Raw genomic sequence first — 22,949 nt, forward strand, 5'->3', positions numbered from 1 at the left:
ATTAATAATGAATCAACAAACCAAAATGTATGGGATATAGCCAAAGTAGTTCTTAAAGTATATTTTATATTTCCAAATGCTTTCATGAATGAAATAGAGAAAGAAAAGATCAATGAATAGGGCATACAAAAAAAAAAAAGCTAGAGAAAAAAATAGTGCATTAAATACCAAAATTAAAAATTCTGAAAATCAAAGGAAAAAATATTTATATATAGCCCAAAAGGGCCTATAAAACTCTGCGAGCAGTACCACTATTAGGTCTGTATCCAAAAAAAAATCATAAAAAGGGAAAAGGATATAGTATCAGCTGAATGTGGGTCTTTTAGCTCCCATGGGATTCTGGGCAAGTATTCTGCTTAAGTATATTCTCTTCTGCCTTCCACATTCTAGCCATAGGTACTGCCATATTTGTTTGGTTCAGCGTTTTTTAAACTAGATCTTTTAAAACACAAACACATAAAAAAGCTAAAAAGTTCCCTATCTGAACTCAGAAACTTTCCTATCCACCTAACAGTAGATTTTTGGCCCTTGGTACCAAGTTTTTTAGAATAAAGACAAAGGTTGTCCCACCTAAGGTCTTTAGGTTTGATCACTTTGCTACTTTCCTGATACAGGGCTTGTTTCTTGTGAACTGAGACCTGCCTCTAGTTTATAGTAAACATCCAATATAATCTCCAAATTTTCATCTCTGAAGATTAGCTACAAACTTATTCATGATAATTTGCTTACGAATTCCAATCAGTTCTAGAAGTTTGGGGTTTCTAACTTTTTGAGAATTAGTGATTCCTAGTTATCCATATAAATGAGTAGGCTGAGTGTAAGATAATTGTTTACTCCCCTCTCAGCCAGAATTCTTGGCCCTTTCATTTGTGAATTTATATCCACTACTCTTACTCTTCGATGAAGTTGAAACTTTCCTCTCTGTAAATTCCAGTCATTGCTCCTAGTTCTGCTTTTTGTACTCAATCAAAAAAAAAAAAAAAGTGTAATCCCTCTTTCATATCACAGACCTTCAAATATTTGAAAACAATGATCATATTTTCCCTAAATCTTCCTCTTCTGCAATTAAACTTCACCATTAGTTTCTTCAACTAATCTTTATGGTAATTATTGCTATCCCCTTCCCATTTTGGTGTTTCCAGTTGTGAAGTATTAAATGCAGGGAAGAAACCCTAATAACCTAAGAAAGTTATTGAAGCAAATATATATGATAATCCCTCATGGTTACTGAATTGGTTACAGAATTAATTAGCAATTCAAAATCAGTTTTAATGACCTTTTTCAGGGAAATAAATAAAAATTACATAGCCATTTTATGTCAATTCAAAATGTGCTTTTTTTTTTTTCTTTTTTCTTTTTTCTTTTTTTTGCAAGGGTTTATACAATCTGGTCATTTTAGATTTGTGTGGAAATCTTATAGTATGGAATCAAGAAAACTACCGGTTGTTTGTGCTCTTCCACCTCCCAGATCTCAAAGCATTGGATGGAATCTCAGTAGTGAGTTGTTTTTACTACAACATTTGATCCAAATCATGTATTTTCAAATTTATTAGCTATAATAATCATCTTGAACCTGACTACCTTTGTACTCTTAACAACCATCCTTTTGAAGTTTAGAAAAATGTAAGCCTATAAAACAAATTTTAGAAGTGCTTTAAAATTGTGAATATTTATGTGTGAATATATAGCATTATAGATGATAAAATATATACATATTTTAGGAAGACAGCAATTATTAAGCATTTACTATATGTCAGACTATAATATGTAATATATCTATGTAGCATGTAAATATGTATGTTATGCATGTATGTGTGTGTTGATTTAACAAGTACACTCGCCAACTGTCCCAGGACCAGGTTTCTATATTTGTCTCTTGAGGTTCCAGCAGATAACCCTGAGGAGTTGGTGAATCCTTTTTCTATTCTGCTATCTGCTTAAATCCTCACTAGATATTAAATGCCATATTAGATGCCAATGCCTAGCACCCAATTTCATTTAAACACCTGTCATCAATTAGTTTTTATAAAGGATAATCTTTACTTTAGTAGTGGTTATCAGACCTGGAATCATAAAGATTCATCCTCCTGACTTCAAACCCAGCCTCAGTCAGACACTCACTAACTGGGTGACCCTGGGCAAGCCACTTCACTCTGTTTGATTCAGTGTCCTGATCTTAAAATGAACTGAAGAAGGAAATGGCAAACAACTCCAGTATCTTTGCCAGAAACCTCCTAGATGGCATCACAAAGAATCAGATATGACTGAACAACAAAAGTTTTCAGACCCTCACTATCTATGTGACCCTGGGCGAATCACTTAATTCTGTTTGCCCTAGTTCCTCATCTACAAAATGGGCCGGAGAAGGAAATGGCAAAGCACTCTAGTACCCTTGCCAAGATAACCCAGATGAGGTCATGAAAGATGAAAATTTGCATCTCAGGGTGAACATAGACTGGTGAAAAATCAAGAAGACTTGAGGCAGGAAAGAGGTCCTTCTGGGACAGCCCAAGAAGACTGGAAGAAACACTTCAGGCTGGGATTAACCCATGTGAAGTACAAACACCTCTGGGTTGGATCCACAGAAACACCAAGTGGGGACTCCTCTGGTTACCTGGGTTTGAGTGGAGCCTCAGCAGGAACCAAAGAAACTTTCACTTCCTGACAGTAAAGGTCTGAGTCTGGAAAGACTGAGGGAATCTCTGCTGATTAGTAATGCTAGGCCCAGCTGTAATACAAGGACAAGGCTTTGGGCTAGAAAGAACCAGCACACTGGGAGTGCAAAAGCAATGGGGCAGGGATATTGCTATCTGAGGGCACTTATGGGAGGAGGGAGTTCTTTTTTTTGGGTTCTAGTTCAGAGGAGAGAGTTGAAGTGAAACTAGAAGCACCATTCCCCCCACCCCACAATTAGAAGTGCTTACAATATTACTTTTTGTTTAAAAAAAAAAACAAATGAACTTGCAAAGAAGAAAAGAACTCAACCATAAAAAAAAAAAAAAACCTACTATGGAAATTGGGAAAAATTGGGTTTCATTTTCAGAGGACGACACTAAAAAAAAAAAAAAAAAAAAAAAAAAAAAAAAGCATCTTCTCAAAGAGTAATATTAAATGGCTGTCTGTCTAGAAAGAATTCAAAAAAGAATTTAAATATCAAATGATAAACATTGAAGACAAAATAAAAAATTTAAAAATCTAAGAAAAAAAGATAATGAAAAGAAAATAATCAACTAGAAAAGGAGATACTTCTAGAGTCTTAAAGATGAAAATAATTACTTGAAAATTAGAATTAGCCAAGGGGAAGCCAGTGAAGCTATAAGAGACAATAAATAACAAAATAGAATATATAAGAATGAAAAAATAGAACAAAATTTGAAACATAAGAAAAATAACAGATCTAGAGAATAGATCAATAAGAGAAAATATAAGAATAATTGGTCTACTTGAAAGCTGTCACCAAAAAAAGAACCTTGACACAGCATTACAAGAAATAATGCAAGAAAATTGGCCCGAAATGATAGAACATGAGGGGAAAGTAGCAATAGAAAAAAAAAACCCACTGATCATCACCTCAGAGAGATCCTTTGTGGAAAACACATAGGAATATTATGGCCACATTTCAAAACCCCCAGATTAAAAAGAAAATTCTGCAAGAAACAAGAAAAAAAATTCAAATATGCTGGAGCTACAATTAGAATTATATAGGACAATAAAAGATCACAAGTCCTGGAATCATATATACTGGCAATCAAAAGAACTAGACCTGGAGCCAAAAATGTGCATATACAGCAAAATTATAATATTGACTGAAAAAAATGGACGTTCAGCAGACTTGCAGATTTTCAAGACTTTATTTCAACCAAACCTGAACTCACTAGAAAATTTTAACATATAAGTGCAAATATCAATTTCAAGAAACTTAACATGGACAAATTGTTTTTTACATGGAAATGTATACCATATGTCTAAGATTGATATCAGCAATTGGATAGCACAAAAGAAAGATCGGAACATTGTTGAGTAGACTCTTAAAAAAAGCAAACCCCCTAGAAAAAGGTAAAAATAGTAATTATGTTATATGAATGAGGTACAGAAGAATAGACACAGAGGCATTAGAGGGGGGAGAAGGTTCATAGTCCTGAAAAACCTACTCACATCAGGAATGGGTTAAACAGGCAGCACTACATATGCGCACGCTCCAAAATCTATAAAGAAATAAAGGGAGAGGGATGGAAAGAGAGAAAAGCAAAGGATAGGAGAAGAAGACAAGGGAGGGATCAATGGGTGGAGGAAGATTAAATAATAGCAAGGTAACTTAAGGAGCAGAATTAAAGCAGAAGACTTAGGTTTAGGAAAGAATGAGATATACACAAACACTATAAGGATCAGCAGTAGAATTTATTAAGGAAAAAAAATGTACATCTAGTAATTTTAGACAAAGTCAAACTTAAAGATTCAATCAAGAGAAATCTACATGTCAGCCATACTAATATTGTATTAGATGCATGTTTACATACAGGTAAGAGTGTGTGTGTGTGTGTGTGTGTGTGTGTGTGTCTAAGATGCTCAGCCCTGGCTCAGTAGAGGAAAATATCAGTGGGGCAGCTTCCAGCCCCAGCTCAGAAAGTAAACCCTGGGAAACCAGGCTGTATCCTGAACAAAGTAGATAAAGCTAAAGGAGCCTTTGGGCTCAAAACCAAGCCTCAAAGCTGCACAAGAAGCTTGGGACAGTGCCCTTTATATCCCAGGAGCAGAGCTCGACTATAAAAGCAAAGAAGGAGAAGGAGAAGGAGGAGGAGAAAGAGAATGAGGAAGAAACAGGAAAAAAAAAAAACCCTTGAACATAGAAAACCACTATGGTGGCAGGGCAAACCAAAACACAAACTTAGACAAGGACAGAATGTTCACAGAATAAATCTCAAAGAGTGAGATAAATTTGTCTCAAACCCAAAGAGGCTTTTTGGAAATGTTCATAAAAGACTTCAAAAGGCAAATAAGAAAGTAGAAGAAAAAAATGAGAAAGGAAATGAGAAAGGTAAGTATGAGAGAGTCAACAGTTTAGAAAAAGAAAGAAAACAATTTGTCTGATGAAAACAACTTAAAAAGTACAATAAATCAAATGGAAAAAGAGATATAAAAGTGAAGAAAATCATACGTTAAAAACTAGAACAGGGCAAATGGAAGCTAATTACTTTGTGAGACAGTAAGAATCAAACTAAAAAGAGGGAAAAAATGGAAGAAAATATAAAATACCTCAATAGCAAAATAGCTGGTCTGAAAAATAGATCCAAAAGAGACAGTTTAAAAAGTATTGGCCTAACTGAAGGCCATGACCAAAGAAAGAGCCTGGCTAGAAATGTACAAGAGGTCATTAAGGAAAATTGTCCCAATATTCTAGAAACAGAGATGGAATTGAAAGATCATAGAAAAAAAATGCAACAATCACCTTTGGAAAAAGATCCCACAAGGAAAATCCCAAGGAACATTGTTGTGAAAACTGCAAAACTATAATCTCAAGGAAAAAGTGCTGCAAGCTGACAGAAAAAATAATTCAGATATAAAGGACCAACAGTCAGGATTACCCAGGATCTGACAGCTTCTACAATAAAGGAATAGAAGGCCTGAAATACCATATTCCAGAAGACAAAGGACCTGGGGTTACAACCAAGAATTAACTACCCAGCAAGATTTAGCATTATCTTGGGGAGGAGATGGAGCTTCAGTGAAGTAAGAAACTTTCAGTCATTTCTACTGAAAAAACCAGAATGAAACAGAAAATATAATCTACAAACACAAGATTCAAGAGAACCATATAAAGGTAAACAGGGGAAAATACATGTGTTAAAGATTAAAGTACTTACATCCCTAGATAGAAAAATAATATCTGTAACTCTTGCAAACTGTATCTGACATTGGAGCAGATAAGGTGGGGCATCACATGGACTAAGAATGTGGTTGTAAATGGCCTCTGATATGATATCAAAGAAAAAGACATTAAGGGGTAGAAAAAGGTCTATACTGGAAAAAAAGAAAAGGGGGAATTATAATGGGACAATTAGTTCATATGAAAAGGTGCAAGAGATTTATTACAATTGAGGGAGGGAAAGGAAAGAGCATTGTCTGAAGCTTGATCTCATCGGTTTTGGTTCTAAGAGAGAATAACTTAATTATTCAGTTGGATACAGAAATTTATCTAACCCTATAAAGAAGTAGGAGAGGAGAAAGAGGAAAAGAAAAGGGAGGGATAGGATAGAAAAGAGGACAAAAACACTAGGGAAAAGGGTAAAAGGAGGAGGGAAGGGCTGATAGAAAATAAGGTAGTACGTGGAGTGGATTAAATAAAACACTAGTAAGAGAAAGGAGGAAAAAGTGATGAGATAAGATACTGGGTGGGGTGGGTAAAAAAAAAACATAGGACTAAGGACAGAGTGGAAAGAGAAAATAAAAATATATTCAGGGAAGAAAATAGGATGCAGGAAAATACAGAGCTAGTAATCAAAACTGTTAATGTGAATGGAATGAACTCTCCCATAAAACAGAAGCAGAGTGAATTGAAAAACAGAATCCTATAATATGTTGTTTACAAGAAACACACTTGACACAGAGACACATTCACAATAAATGTAAAAGGCTGGAACAGAATTTATTACACTTCAGCTGAAATAAAAAAAAAAAAGCAGGAGTAGCAATTCTGATCTCAGATAAAGCAAAAGTAAAAAATAAAGTACATATTGATAAAGGGTACTATGAATGATGATGTAGTAATGATACTAAATATGTATACACCAAGTGGTAGAGCAGGCAAATTCCTAGAGAAGATTTTAAGCCAGTTAGAGGAAGAAATAGGCAGCAAAACTATTCTAGTAAGAGACCTCAACTCTCCCTTCTTAAAATCAGATGAATCTAATCACAAAATGAACAAGAAAGAAACAAGGGAGGTTAATAGGATCCTAGAAAACCTAGATATGATAGACCTCTGAAGAAAATTTAATAGGGGTAGAAAGGAATATACCTTTTTCTCATCAGTACATGGCACCTATGCAAAATTTGACCATGTATTAGGGCATAAAAACCTCACAATTAAAGGCAAATATGCAGAAATAGTAAATGCTTCCTTTTCAGACATAATGCAATACAAATTATATTCATAAAGGGCCAGGGAAAGATAGACTAAAAACCAATTGGAAATTAAATAATTTAATTCTAAGGAATAAGTGGATCAAAAAATAAATCACTGAAACAATCCATAATTTCATTCAAGAAAATGACAATAATGAGACAACACACCAAAACCTATGGAATGCAGCCAAACCAGTTCTTAGGGGAAATTTCATCTCTCTAAATAGCTATATAAATATAATAAAGAGGAGATCAATGAATTAGGCAAGCAACTAAAAAAGTTTGAAAAAGAGCAAGTTTAAAACCTCCAATTAAATACCAAATTAGAAATTTTGAAACTTGAGAGATTAATAAAATAGAAACTAAGAAAACTATTGAACTAATAAACAAAACTAAGAATTGGTTTTATGAAAAAACTAATAAAATGGATAAACCTTTGGCTAATTTGATCAGAAAAAGAAAAAAAAAAAATCAGCGTCAAAAATGAAAAAAGGGAACTTACCATCAGTGAAAAAGAAATTAAAGAAATAATTAGGAGCTATGTTGCCCAACTCTGTGGCAGCAAGTCTGATAATCTAACCAAAATGGATAAATATTTACAAAAATATAAACTCCCCAGGTTAACAGAAGAAGAAATTAAAAATTTAAATATTTTAGAAAAAAGAAATTGAATAAGTCATCAATAAACTCACTAAGAAAAAATTCCCAGAGCCAAATGGATTCACAAGTGAATTCTGTCAAATATTTAAAGAACAATTCCAATACTGTGTAAATTATTTGGAAAAATAGGTAAGGAAGGAATACTACCAAATTCCTACTATGACACAAATATGGCACTGATACCTAAATCTGGAAGGACCAAAATGAGGAAGAAAATTACAATCCAATCTTCCTAAAGAATATTGATGCAAAATTTTAAAATAAAATATTAGTAAAGAGATAACAGCAACTTATCAGCAGGATAATACATACACTATGACCAAATGGGATTTATACCAGGAATGCAGGACTGGTTCAATAACAGGAAAACTATTACCATTATCAACCATATCATTAACAAAAACAGCAAAAATCATTTGATAATCTCAATAGATACAGAAAACACTTTTTACAAAATACAGCACCTATTTCCATTAAAAACACTACAGAGTATAGGGGTAAAGGGAGCTTTCCTTAAAACAATAATCAATGTGTATATAAAATCAACAGCAAGAATTATTTGTAATAGAAAGAATCTGGACTCATTCCCAGTAAGATTGGGGTGAAACAAGGATGCCCATTATCACCGTTATTCAACATTGTACTAGAAATGTTGGCTTTAGCAATAAGAAAAGAAAAGGAAATTAAAGCAATTAGAATAGGCAATGAGGAAATAAAATTATAATTCTTTGCATATGATATGATGATATACTTGGAGAATCCTAGAAAATTATCCAAAAATTTACTGGAAACAATTCATAGCTTTAGTAAAATTTCAGGATATAAAATAAGCCCACATAAATTATCAGTATTTCTATATATTTCTGACAAAACCCATCCACAAAAGATAGAAAAAGATTACTGTAGACAAAATACTTGGGGGCCTACCTGCCAAGACAAACCCAAGAACTATATGAACACAATCACAAAATATTTCTCACACAAAATCAGATCTAAACAATGATTAGGCCAAGCTAATATAATAAAAATGACAATTCTGCATAAATTATTCTACTTGTTCAGTGCTATACCAATCAAACTGACAAAACATTATTTTACAGAACTAGAAAAAATAACAAAATTCATCTGGAAAAACAAAAAGGAAATTAATTTAAAAAACACAAAGGATAGTGGCTTAGCAGTATCAAACCTCAAACTATATTATAAAGCAGCAGTCATCAAAACCATTTGGTACTGGCTAAGAAATAAGAGTGGAGGGTCAGTGGAATATTAGATACAGCAACACAATAAGCAAGGCCTATAGCAATCTAATATTTGATAGACCCCCAAGCTCCAATTTTTGGAATAAGAAGTCACTATTTGACAAAAATTGTTGGGAAAACTGGAAAATAATATGTCAGAAACTTGGCACAGACATACATTTCACACCCCATACAAAAATATGGTCAAAATGGATACATGATTTGGGCATAAAGGATGATACCATAAACAAATTATTAGAACAAGGGATAATTTACCTATTAGATATTTGGAGAAGGGAAGAATTTATGACCAAAGAAGAACTAGAGAACATTATGAAAGACAAAATGGACAACTTTGATTACATTAAATTAAAAAGTTTGTGCACAAAAAAAAAAAAACAAAAAAAAAACAATAGAAACAAGATTAATCCTTGGGATACAGATCCAGTAATGGCACTACTGGGTCAAAGGGAACACACAGTTTTATAGCCTTTTATGCAGAGTTCCAGATTGCTCTTAATATGATCAAAAGGAGTAAGTAAAGGTGCAGAGATAAACGTAAAAGTAGCACTATAATCAACATCACCAAGATTTTCATAAATTTATTGTAGAGTTGTATGACCATATTGCGTATAATTATTATAATCTCTAAGAAATCCCACAATCAATTCTGTTTATTATGGAACCTATTTTAGAATGTAAAACCAAAATGCTGGAGGGGTGGAGGGGATGGAGTCAAGACAGCAAAGAGACAAAATATCTGTGACTTCCTCCGACCTTCTCTCAAACCAACAGCAAATTAAGCCTCTAAGTTGTGGAGTTAAAGAACCCACAAATATTTGGAGTACAACAAATTTCTAGAAGAAGATAGCTTGGAAGAGCTTCAAAACAGGTCTGTTTCAAATGGGCAGGGAGACAGTCTGCCAGGCCCAAATTGCAATACAGGGAGACTAGAACAAGAAGCTGGGGCCAGGAGTCAGAGAATTGCAGCTTCCAGGTTCCTGGGAATCTTCTGTGAGACTCTTAGGCCTTTTTGTCCTGGTTTCAAGCAGGTGGTTTGACAGATTTGCTACAAAAGGCAAATTGTAAACCACTGAGCCCCAGAAGAACACTGGAGATAGATGCTATTACCCAGCACTGGAAATCAATCAGCAAAACTTCCAGGACAAATTAAAGCAGCTGTTTGCTCCTCTGCATTGAACTGACCTCAAGCCTTAAAAAAAAAAATGAATTAAAAAAAAAAGAACTCTCACCATAGACAGCTTTTATGAGGAGAGAAAAAAACAGACCTCAAATCCTGAGGTTCCTAAACTCCAGATGAAGGCCCATAAGGAGGCATGAGCTGGTCCCCATTTCACAAGGCTTTCATGGAAGATTGCATAAAGAATTTTAAAAGAGAGTTAAAAGAAAAATAGGGAAATGAAATAAGATCATTGCAAAGAGAAATGGAAAAAGCATATAATGCCCTAAAAAATACCAATTTGTGAAATGGAAAAAAATTAAATGGAAGTGAATGACTCAATAATTGACTTCAAGAATCAGTAAAACAAAAGCAAAAAAAGAAAGAAAGAAAAAATAGAAGAAAATATGAAATATCTCATAGGAAAAACAACCAACTTGGAAAATAGATCTAGGAAAGACAACTTAAGGATTATTGGACTTCCTGAAAGCCATGATGAAAAAAAGAACCTAGACATTAATCTTACAGAAAATCATAAAAGAAAACTGCCCTGATATTTTAGAATCAGAAGGTAAAATAGCCATCAAAAGAATTAATTCATTGATCACTCTTAAAGAGATCGCAAAATTAAATCCCCAAGGAATATCATGGCTAAATTTCAGAACTATCACACCAAGGAAAAGAAATCAGCCAGAAAGAAACAATTTAAATACCAAGGAGCCACAATTAGGATTACCCAGGACCTAGCAGCTTCCACCTTAAAGGATGGAAGGGCCTGGAATCTGATATTCGGAAAGGCCAAAGAACTTGGATTACAGCCAAGAATAAGCTATCCAATTAAAATGAGCATGATCTTTCAGGAAAGAAGATGAACATTCAATGATATAGGTGAATTTCACATATTTCTAATGAGCAGAACTGAACAAAAAAAATTGATCTCCAAACATAGACCTCAAGAGAAGCATAAAAAGGTAAAAAGGAAAGAACTCTTTGAGAACTGTATTTCTGTTATGGGTATACTTAGAGAATGTGAGAATAATTTGATTTTATTTTGATAATATGAAAAAGAAACTAGTGGTGGAAATGGGATTGTACTGGAAACACAGGGAAAAAGACAAATTAAGAAAACCTATTATAATTGAGGGAAAGAAAGGAGGGGGAGGTGACCATTGTGTGAATCTTACTCTCATCAGATTTGGCTCTAAGAATATCAGACATATTTGGTTTCACAGAGAAACTTGTCTCACGTTATAGGGAAATGGGAGGGAAAGGGGGTAAAGAAAGGGAAAGACTAATAGAAGGGAATTCAGAAGAATTAGGGGAAAGGTGTAAAAAGGGAGGAGGGGCGCTAAAAGGGGGAGGACTGTTTGACAGAGATGGTCAGCAAAAGCAAAATACTGAGGAGAAGGGAAGGGGAAAAGGAAAAAGAAAAGCATAACTTAGGGTAAATAAGATGGCAGGAAATACAGAATTAGTTATTTTAACTGTGAATGGGAATGGGATAAACTCTCCCATAAAAAAATAGCAGACTGGATTAAAAGCTAGAATCCTACAATATGCAAGAAACACATTTAAAGCATAGTGATACATATAAGGGGAAGGTAAAGAACTGAAGCAGAATCTTTTATGCTTCAGGTGGAGAAAAAAAGCAGATTTAGCAATCCTGATCTCAGATCAAGTAAAAGCAAAGATAGATCTAATTAAAAGATATGAGGAAGGAAACTATATTTGACTAAAAGATACCATAGATAATGAAGCAATATCAATATTAAACATATATGCACCAAGTGGTATAGCATCCAAATTCCTAGAGAAGAAGTTCAGAGATGCAAGAAGAAATAGACAGCAAAACTATACTAATGGGGGATCTCAACTTTGCTCTTTCAGAACTAGATAAATTGAACCACAAAATAAATAAGAAAGAAATTAAAGAGGCAAACAAAATGTTAGAAAAGTTAGGTATGATATGGTTATAAGGGAATATTTTATATCTCTAGATGCTCACTTGCATAAAATAGAGAAAGAGAAGATCAATGAATTGGACTTACAACTAAAAAAGCTAGAAAAAGAACAAATTAAAAACCCTCAATTAAATGCCAAATTTGAAATTCTGAAAATAAAAGGGGAGATTAATAAAAATGAAAATAAAACTATTGGATCAATAAATAGTTGGTTTTATTTAAAAAAATAAAATAGATAAACCTTTAGTTAATTTGAATAGAAAAAGGAAAGAAAATCAAATTGTTAGTCTCAAAAATGAAAAGGGAGAACTTTTCACCAATGAAGAGAAAACTAGAGGAATAATTAGTAGTTATTTTGCCCAACTATAAACCAGTAAATTTGATAATCTAAAAGAAATGGAGGAATATCTACAAAATAGATTGCCCAGGTTAACAGAAGAGGAGATAAATTATTTAAGTAGCCCCATTTTAGAAAAAGAAATAGAACAAGCTGTTAATCAATTCCCTAAGAAAAAATCTTCAGGGCCAGATGGATTTACATGTGAATTCTACCAAACATTCAAAGAACAATTAATTCTAATACTATAAAAACTACTTGAAAAGATAGGGAAAGAAGGAGTCCTACCACATTCCTTTTATGACACAGATATGGTACTGATGGCTAAACCAGATAGGGTGAAAACAGAGAAAGAAAATTATAGACCAATTTCCCTAATGAACATTAATGCAAAAATCTTAAATAAAATATTCATAACAAGATTACAGAAAGTCATCCCCAGGATAATACACTATGACCAAATAGGTTTTATACAAGGAATGCAGGGCTGGTTCAATATTAGGAAAACTATTAGCATAGTTTTATAGTTTTGACTATATCAATAGTCAAGCCAACAAAAATCATATTATCTCAATAGATGCAGAAAAAGCATTTGATAAAATCCAACACCCATTCCTATTAAAAACATGGAGTATAAGAATAAATGGACTTTTCCATAAAATGTTCAGTAGCATCTATTTAAAACCATCAGCAAGCATCATATGTAATGAGGACAAATTAGAACCATTCCCAATAAGATCAAAAGTGAAACAAGATTGCCTGTTATCACCATTACTGTTCAATATTGTGTTAGAAATGTTAGCTTTGGAAATAAGAGAAGAAAAGGAGGTTAAAGGAATTAGAGTAGATCATGAGGAAACCAAATTATCACTCTTTGCAGATGATATGATGGTATACATAGAGAATCCTAGAGAAACTAAAAAGCTACTAGAAACAATTCACAACTTTAGCAAAGTGGTAGGATACAAAATAAATACACATAAATTATCAGCATTTTTATATATTACCAACCAAGTCCAGCAGCAAGAGATACAAAACGAAATTTCATTCAAAGTAACTGTTGAATAGTATAAAATATTTGGCTATCTATCTGCCAAGGGAAAGTCAGGAACTATATGAATACAACTATAAATCACTTTTCACACAAATAAAGTCAGACCTAATCAGTTGGGAAAATGTCAAGTGCTCATGGATAGGCCAAGAGATGGCAATATTAAAATGGCAATATTACCTAAATTAATCTACTTATTTAGTGCTATATCAATCAAACTCCCAAGAAATTATTTTACAGATCTAGGAAAAAATAGTAACATCGTTCATCTGGAATAACAAAAGGTCAAGAATTTCAAGGGAAATAATGAAAAAAATTGCTAATAAAGGTGCCCTGGCTGTGCCAGACCTAAAACTATATTACAAAGCAGCAGTCATCAAAACCATTTGATACTGGCTAAGAAATAGAGTAGTTGATCAGTGGAATAGATTAGGATCACAGAACAAAATAGGCAATAACTATAGCAATCTAGTGTTTGACAAACCCAAAGATCCCGGCTTTTGGGATAAGACCTCACTATTTGACAAAAACTGTTGGGAAAATTGTAAAATTAAATGTAAGAAATTAGGGTGTGACCTATACCTAACACCACATACCAAGATAAGATCTAAATGGGTTCATGATTTAGACATAAAGAGTGATATTATAAACAAATTAGAGGAACATAGGATAGTTTACCTCTCAGATTTGTGGAGGAGGAAGGAATTTTTGTCCAAAGTAGAACTTGAACTCATAACTGAACACTAGATACACAATTTTGATTATATTAAGTTAAAAAGGTTTTGTACAAACCTAGTGCAGACAAGATCAGAAGGGAAGCAATAAATTGGGAAATCATTTTTAGATTTAAGGATTCTGATAAAGGCCTCATTTTTAAAATAGAGAATTGATTCAAATTTATATGAATCCAAGCCATTCTCCAGTTGATAAATGGTCAAAGGATATGAACAGACTAAATTTTCAGATGAAGAAATTAAAACTATTTCTAAAACCTTCTCATATGAGAAGGTGCCTTAAATCACTATTGATCAGAAAATGCAAATTAAGACAACTCTGAGATATCACTGTACACCTCTCAGATTGGCTAAGATGACAGGATAAGACAAGGACTAATGTTGGAGGGAATGTGGAAAAACTGGGACACTAATACATTGTTGGTGGAACTGTGAACAAATCCAGCCATCCTGGAGAGCAATTTGGAATTATGTTAAAAAAAATTTATGAAACTGTGCATACCCTTTGACCCAGCAGTGTTTCTATTGCGTCTGTATTCCAAAGAGATTTTAAAGAAAGGAAAAGGACCCACATGCGCAAAAATGTTTGTGGCAGCCCTTTTTGTAGTGGCAAGAAACCGGAAGCTGCGTGGATGCCCATCAGTTGGGAAATGGCTAATAAGTTACAGTATATGAATGTTATAGAACATCATTGTTCTGTAAGAAATGGTCAGCTGGATGATTTCAGAGAGGCCTGAAAAGACTTACATGAATTGGTGCTAAGTGAAATGAACAGAACCAGGAGATCATTGTACATGGCAACAACAAGACTATTCAATGATCAGTTCTGATGGACATGGCTCTCTTCAACAATGAGCTGATTGATGCCAATTCTAATGATGAAGAGATCATTTACACCCAGAGAAAAAACGTGGGAAATGAATGTGGATCACAATATAACATTCTCACTCTTTTTGTTGTTGTTTGCTTACATTTTGTTTTCTTACTCATTTACTTTCTTTTTTTGATCCGATTTCTCTTGTGTAGCAAGAGAATTATATAAATATGTTTTTACATATTGGATTTAACATATATTTTAACATGTTTAACATATATTGACTTGTGTGCCATCCAGGATAGGAGGTGAGGGGAAGGAGGAGAAAATCAGAAACACAAGGCTATGCAAGGATTAGTTCAAGTTTTCGATGCTTCCCTGGAGTCTTAATATTCATCATTTCTTATGGCACAGAAATACTCTATTGTATTCATGTACCATATTGTAGTTAGTAATTCCTCAGGTGATGGGGTATTAGCATTGGCCTTTCAGAAGTCCTTTTCAGATATTAAATGGGATTTATATGGGAGATCTGTTTTTTTTTCTATGACTTCTCATATCACCATCTTCTCAAAAAGTATCCTAAAGTGTCAACTTTCTTATTAAAATTTGTTGTTTTTAGAAATGTTAAAATTTCAGGCCTTATTAATTTATATTTTTGATTATAACATAACAAATCTAATAAATATAGCATATTACACTTCCTTTCTTTCTCACTTTCTGGTTTAGAATAACCTCAACACAATTAAGCAAGCAAATTAATGCAGTAGTTGTGTCTGGCAATGTATGTTGTATTTATAGCATATGTGATGTTTAAAGATACCTCAGAGGCCATCTATTCCAACCTTCTTATTCTCTAAATGAATAAATTGAAGCACAGGAAGGTTAAATGTCATGTCTGATATCAAACAAGTTCTGTCAGAGAGTGGGATTTGAACCTCAGTTCTTTTGCTTCAAAGACAATGAGTGACCTTTCTTTTATGTCATACTCTCACCTCTCTTTTCCCTTTCACTTCCATACCTCTTGATAAGAAGCAGTTTATGTTTACCTACCTCACCTTATTTATCACATATTAAACTTTTAAAACCTTGCAACCAATCTTCCCTACTATTTGACTGACACACTTCTCTGAAAGGTCACTAGGGACCTCATAACTATCATAGTTACTGTAGATAGGCAAATATCTCAAGAGAGTTGCTTGTAGCACTGTGCTGTTTTGTTATTTTCCAGTTACACCGGCTCTTGATCACCGATTTGAGGTTTTCTAGGCAAAGATACTGGAGTGACTTGCCATTTGCTTCTTCAGTTCATTTTAACGATGAAGAAACTGAAGCAAAAAGGGTTAAGTGACTTGTTAGCAAGTTTTCAGATTTTAATTAATGTCTTCCTTATCCCAGACTCAGTTCTCTATCTGATGTTCCACTTAGCTGCTCCTTTAAGTTCCCCAAACTCACAATTCCTCAGCTCCTTTATGTCCCATAATATAAGCTATTCTACTTTACCCACACATAGGAATAGATTGGTTACCCACTTATATCTTATCATTATCCATGTGTTCCCTTGAAAACTGAATTATAGACTCTTGATATTATTCTGTCTGACCATAATCTCCAATCTTCTATCTCTTTCCTAGGTGTCATCCTATTAAACCTATTCTTAGCCCTCATCAAGTCCTCCTTACTTCAATACTTTCTCAGGCTTTTTTCTGACTTCATTTTCTCCTTTTCTAATATAGATCCCATAATTAGCCAATTCCATTCTCCATTGCTTTGTTATTCTCCACATCTACTCTTCTACTTATTAAGTGAAACTGGGGGCAGAACAATGGACTGAATAGAAAGCTAGCCTCAGGACCAGGAAAACCTGGATTTTAGTCTCCTTGTGACAAATGTTATCCTCCACATATCACTTACACAGAGAAATTGCTGACCTATCTTAATAGAGGAAGTTTTTTCATCAAATTATACATTCTGTCATACATATTTCCACTGGATTATAACTTCCTAGAGAACAGGGACTGAAATTTCCTCATTTGTATCTTCTTCAATACCATGAATGAGTACATGGGGGGAAATGATGTTTACTTGTTCAAATTAGAATTATCCTTTTCACTTTTGTTCTCAGTCTTAGTTTTATTTCATTCTACTTCCTACAGATCTTTCCTTTACCAGTAATTCCTATTCTTACTTGTTAGTACCACATTGAATTAAACAGGAAAACTGAAAAATGGACTTGAATTATATTTTTAGGTTAGTGTATGTGTGTATTTGTACATATATTCATACACACACACATATAAAATATACACACACATGCCTATTCCAGGGCAGAGCTTTCCCCTGTAACTAGCTTATTTCTCTGATGGACAGGATAGTTGTTAGTGGACTCAAAGAGTATTGTTAAAGGTCCAATGTCATTATGGCAGGAAGTGAGGTACCCAGGAATCTGTGCTTATCCATGTACTATATAGCATTTTTATCAGTAACATGTCTAAAGACATAAATGTTATTCTCATAAAACTTACAGATGGCATAAAGTTAGTAGGGATAGTTAACACATTGGATGACAGGATCCAAATGTATCTGGATATGCTAAATCATTGGACAATCTAATAAGGTGAAAATCAATACTGATAAATATAAAGTTTTTTACTTCGGTAAAAAATTTGATTTCCCAAGTATGAGTTGAGTTTCCAAAGGCATCATGTAGCAAATCATCCCTTGTGGAGATGCAGCCTCTGACTCTCAACAGTTAGTTACTGAAGTCCCAGAAAAAGGATGTTTTCTGCCAAAGTTCTTGATATCAATAATGGTTCAACTTTATAAATGGATGTGGTTTCATCAATGGAAATAACATGGGACATATATTACTAAATATTTTGTTGCTCTGCCCTAAGGACCATGATACTTCCATAATTCTTTCAGCTAAAAACTCTTTTTTTAGAATAATATTTTTTTAATTTTCATTTTGTTTCTTTTATTGAAGTTTTTTATTTTCAAAATATATGCAAGGATAATTTTTTCAACATTGACTCTTGAAAAACTTTGTGTTCCAATTTTCACCCCCTTCCCTCCATTCCCTCCCCTAGATGGCATATAATCCAATATATATTTAACATGGTAAAAATAAATGTTAAATCCAATATAGGCATGCATATTTATACAATTATCTTGCTGCACAAGAAAAATTAGATCAAAAAGTGTTGGAATCTTTATAAATTGTTAAGTCATTAGAATTGATAGAGACAATAATTATCTAATTTAGCATGGTTCAGTATGATTAATCTGATCCTATGAGGAGATGTTATGGGCCAGAACTTAAAACAAGGTACTAAGTACAACTGATAGACAATAATGCTTGTGTTCACACCTTTAGAGAGCTCTTATAAGCAAGAAGTATTTAAGTACTCATTGGAGTTCACACATTTGGGAGATTTCAGAGTTTAGTATGAGATATGTGAATTCACACCTCCCTTGAAGCTCTTAAGACCAGAGAGCACTCTGGGAGAAACCCATAATCCCATTCTCTCAGAGGAGGAGTTAACCTTTGGGAGATTATATATATAGAGGAAGCTCTTAGAGCTTCAAGGAAGTTACTTCGGAACATTGTGGGCACTCTGGGAGGAAGCCCACAAGCCCTCTCTCCGAGGCAAGAGAGATTCATTGCATCTTCCACCTTGGTGCTGGCTGGAAACTGAAGAAAGCAGAGGCAGAAGCCAAGGACAAAGTTGCAAGAGCTCTTAGAACCAAGCAGAAAGATAGGCCTCTAAGAAAAACTAACTGGGCTATATTGGAGACAATAAAAGATCTGAACTTTTAGCACATGGCTATATTTGGAGTGATTAACTGAAACTAAGGCTGCCTCCAGAAAACCTCCCTAAGAAACCTGCTTTCTCCCAGAGAGAACCTTCACATTATATTTTAAAGAAAAAGAACACCAACAAAAAAAATTTAAAAAAAAAAAGAAAATTCAAGAAAACCACAATAAAAAGAGTGAAAATGCTATGGTAATCCACCATCCCACAGTCTTCTTTCGAAGTGTAGATAGCTCTCTTCATCACAAAATCATTGGAACTGGCTTGAACCACCTCATTGTTGGAAAGAGCCATGTCCTTCAGAATTGATCATCGTATAATCTTGTTGTTTCAGCTAAAAGTTCTTGTATGTTTTGTCTTTCCCTATTACTGAGAAAAAGCATTGTCCTGACTTTCTGTTTGTACTCCCAAGTGCACAATGCTCTGCACACAATAAGTGCTAATAAATGTTTTTTTTTCTTCCTTCATTTATTCATTTAGGAGTCATAGATGGACATAATTCTTCTGAAAAAGAAGTTTATATGAATGACGAGTATGATGCAGAAGCCAAAAAGTCTAATGTAATTTCAGGCTGAATTAAGAAAAACATAGTTTTTAGGTACAGGGAAGCATTAATCCTATCATACTCTGCTCTGTCAGGCATCATCTGGAATATTGTGTCCTGTTAAGGAACATTTAAGGAGGACATTGACAAGCTTGAGAGGCACATTGGGGACATTGTAGAAAGGCTCTGACTCTATATCACAGGAACAAAGGGGGATGTTTAAAAGAAAAAATTTAACTATATGATGACAATTCTGATGGACTTGGCCATCCTCAGCAATAAGATCAACCAAATCATTTCCAATGGAGCAGTAATGAACTGAACCAGCTACGCCCAGAGAAAGAACTCTGGGAGATGACTAAAAACCATTACATTGAATTCCCAATCCCTATATGTTTGCCCACCTACGTTTTGGATTTCCTTCACAGGCTAATTGTACAATATTTCAGAATCCAATTCTTTTTGTACAGCGAAATAATGGTTTGGTCATGTATACTTATTGTGTATCTAATTTATATTTTAATATATTTAACATCTACTGGTCATCCTGCCATCTGGGGGAGTGGGTGGGGGAAGGAGGGGAGAAATTGGAACAAGAGGTTTGGCAATTGTCATTGCTGTAAAGTTACCCATACATATAACCTGTAAATAAAAGGCTATTAAATAAAAAAAAAAAGAAAAGAAAAAATTTAGGTATTATATTAATGATCTTTAAATATTTCATGGTCTGTCATGGGAAGATAGAATTAAACTACTCCCTACGTTCAGATGAAATAAGATTAATATGTAGTATATTTCCTCCCACCACCACCATCTCTTCTCCATGGTTATATATTTATTCTTCTTGTGAATCCAATTATCTTATATAGTAAGTTCTACCTCCTTTATCCCTTATATGTTCATTTTTCCTTCCCATTTTTTCTCTTAATATTATAAAAAATATAATAAAATTGCACCTAAGCCATCTTCCTTATTTACTCTTTCTATGACATTGAAGACATTAGGATTTTGAGGGAACACTTTTCATATTAACAGATATTTCATCATATAGTCCTTTCATATTAATCAAATGTATTTTCCTTTCTATGTTTCTCTTGACTCTTGTGTTTACATTTCAAACTATATACTCAGGTCTGATCTCTTTATCAGGAATCCTTGGAAGTTCTCTATTTCACAAATTGCCCCCCCCCAAAGCTAATTGATTATCATAATCTCTGGAGGGCAATGTACAATTTGTGAAATAGAGGAAGGTTGTAAGTCTTTATCTTTTGCCGCCTTAAATATCATATTTCAGTCTCTTTTTTCTTTGTAATAGCTGCCAGGTCTATATGATCCCAACTTCGGCTCCTTTGTATTTGATTATTTCTATCTCCTTGCTGTATTTTTCCCCTGACATGATGGTCTGGATTTTGTTTGTTGCATTCCTTGGATTTCTCATTTTGAAATTTCTTCAAGAGGAATTCGATGAATGTTTTTCTATTTTTACTTTGCCCTCTGGTCCTAATATATATGAGCATTTTTTTATTTGTTTATCTGCTTTTTTAAATATTTTAGTCATCATCCTGAAAATAAATATTTCATTAATCATTGTAGAACAGGAAAGGATTATACATGAAATTGTTCTTTTCCATTACATATACCTTGTTTTTCTCTTTAAATATATAATAAATTCAACATGTTACTTTTAAAACGGTTTATAATTTAAAACTGTTTATAATTCCCTCTGGCCATCCTTCAAATTCAAATGCAAAAAGAATTTTTGTCTCCTCTCAAATTGAAGGAAAAATATAAGCAAAACCTTGACAACAAAGATATGCAAATTAACATATTAGGCATGTCCAAAAATGTATGTCTAATTTTGCACTGTAAGTCTATCACTTCTCTCTCAGAAGGTGGTAACAGGCTATTTCAGTCCTCCAAAGTTGTTATTGGGCATTTCATTCATAGTTATTTTTCTTTAATTTCTATTTTGATATTTATAGTTTGGGTTTTTTATTTTTAATTTGTTGATTTTCTCATTTTTAATATTGTCTTGTCTGTGACATCAATCACTACTACCCTTACTTTTTTTAGTTGAATAGATGCATAGTATATTTTGCAACAACTTTATTTAAACTTTGTGTGAATCTTTGTTTCAAATGTATTTACAGAAAACAGTATATTATTGGATATTGCTTTCCATTCCATTCTTCTTCCTTTTCTGTTTTAAGAGTAAATTCACATTCATAATTATAATAATGAATTATGTATTCTCTTTATCCTTTTCTCTTATGCTTCTTTCTTTGCCCACCATTTCTCTCTTTACAAAGATGAGAAGAGTATGCCCACCACTAATGACATATAGTTGATACATTCTACTTACAATCTCTTGTCAAAACTCCTTCTCCTTGCCCAAACCCCATTCATAAATTTTAATCATTGCTTTTTCCTTTCTTTAGCTTTTCTACCTTTTACTTCACAGTCCTCCTGGACTGTGGTCAGTTGGAAAAAACACAGAGGTGGATTTCAAGGACACTTTTAGTATTTACCCTGAGGGTCCACAATCCTGAGGACTGGCATTAGCCAAAAGAAGAATTTGAGACATATATTTAAAGGTGTGGGTAAGACAATTTGCACTGAAGTGAATATGGAAAATGGCTGGATGTTACAATCCTACTTCTTGGTAAGAAGTACAGAATAAGGAAGAAATAGACATAGTCAATGGCCTTAGATATCTTGCAAAACTAGTTCTATAACTTTTGCAAATTTGGCCAACAATGATTTCTTTTTCCTCAGCACATAATAGGCATTTCTTTCTAATAAAAGAAAATGTTTTTGTAAACTGAAAAGAGTATAAGAGCAGCAAAAAGTATAAAATAATATGATAAATGGAAAACCAAGGCAGACTTGAGGTATAAGTAAAGAACATTTGTTCTATTACAAGTCTATGGAACTGATAAAAGTTTTGGGCAAGAGAGACATAGAAGGCAGAATTTATGCTATATCCCTGAAAAGTGTTAGAACATTGCAAATATGGTGATCTATGCATGAAAACAATGGTAGATAGATTATTAAATCCATCTCTGTGCAAGCTATACCTAATATCAAGCAGAATGTGGAAAGGCCATTGGTCATGAAGAAAGCAAACATTAATATGCCATTGTCTTGCTTAGATAGCATTTCACAGATGAGCAATGAAGAGAACAAGATAGTGTAAACACCAGGAGATTTAGCACATGACCAGTCTTTTTGTACTCAGCAGTATTTCTGAAACTTATGACTAAGGCTTACCTATCCTTTTGTTTCCTACTTTTGTTTTATAATTTTTAATTTTTTTCAGTAACAAGTTTTTTTATAATTAATCTGTCTCTGCTGAGCAAATTTTCTAAACAAAAATCAAATCCCTCAATACATACCTATGTAATCCAAAATATATGTCTATTTATTCAATTAAGTTCTTTATCTGGGGGAATGAGGTGTCAAGATGGTGGAGAAAAGAAAATTCTTTATCTGA

General features: G+C 33.5%; 1 protein-coding gene across 4 annotated transcripts in view; it reads left to right on the forward strand.

Annotated features, from left to right (window-relative positions):
- The window catches only part of LRRC9 (leucine rich repeat containing 9), a 184,250-nt gene that overhangs the window by 95,219 nt on the left and 66,082 nt on the right, over window positions 1-22,949 (forward strand). For all 4 annotated transcript variants that reach the window (XM_031952674.1, XM_031952676.1, XM_031952675.1 and 1 more), the window contains one exon: window positions 1,375-1,497. In XM_031952674.1, coding sequence (XP_031808534.1) covers window positions 1,375-1,497 — 123 coding nt within the window. The remainder of the gene's footprint in view (window positions 1-1,374; window positions 1,498-22,949) is intronic.

The sequence above is a fragment of the Sarcophilus harrisii genome, chromosome 2 (assembly GCF_902635505.1).
Source record: "Sarcophilus harrisii chromosome 2, mSarHar1.11, whole genome shotgun sequence".
Classification (NCBI taxonomy): Eukaryota; Metazoa; Chordata; class Mammalia; order Dasyuromorphia; family Dasyuridae; genus Sarcophilus; species Sarcophilus harrisii.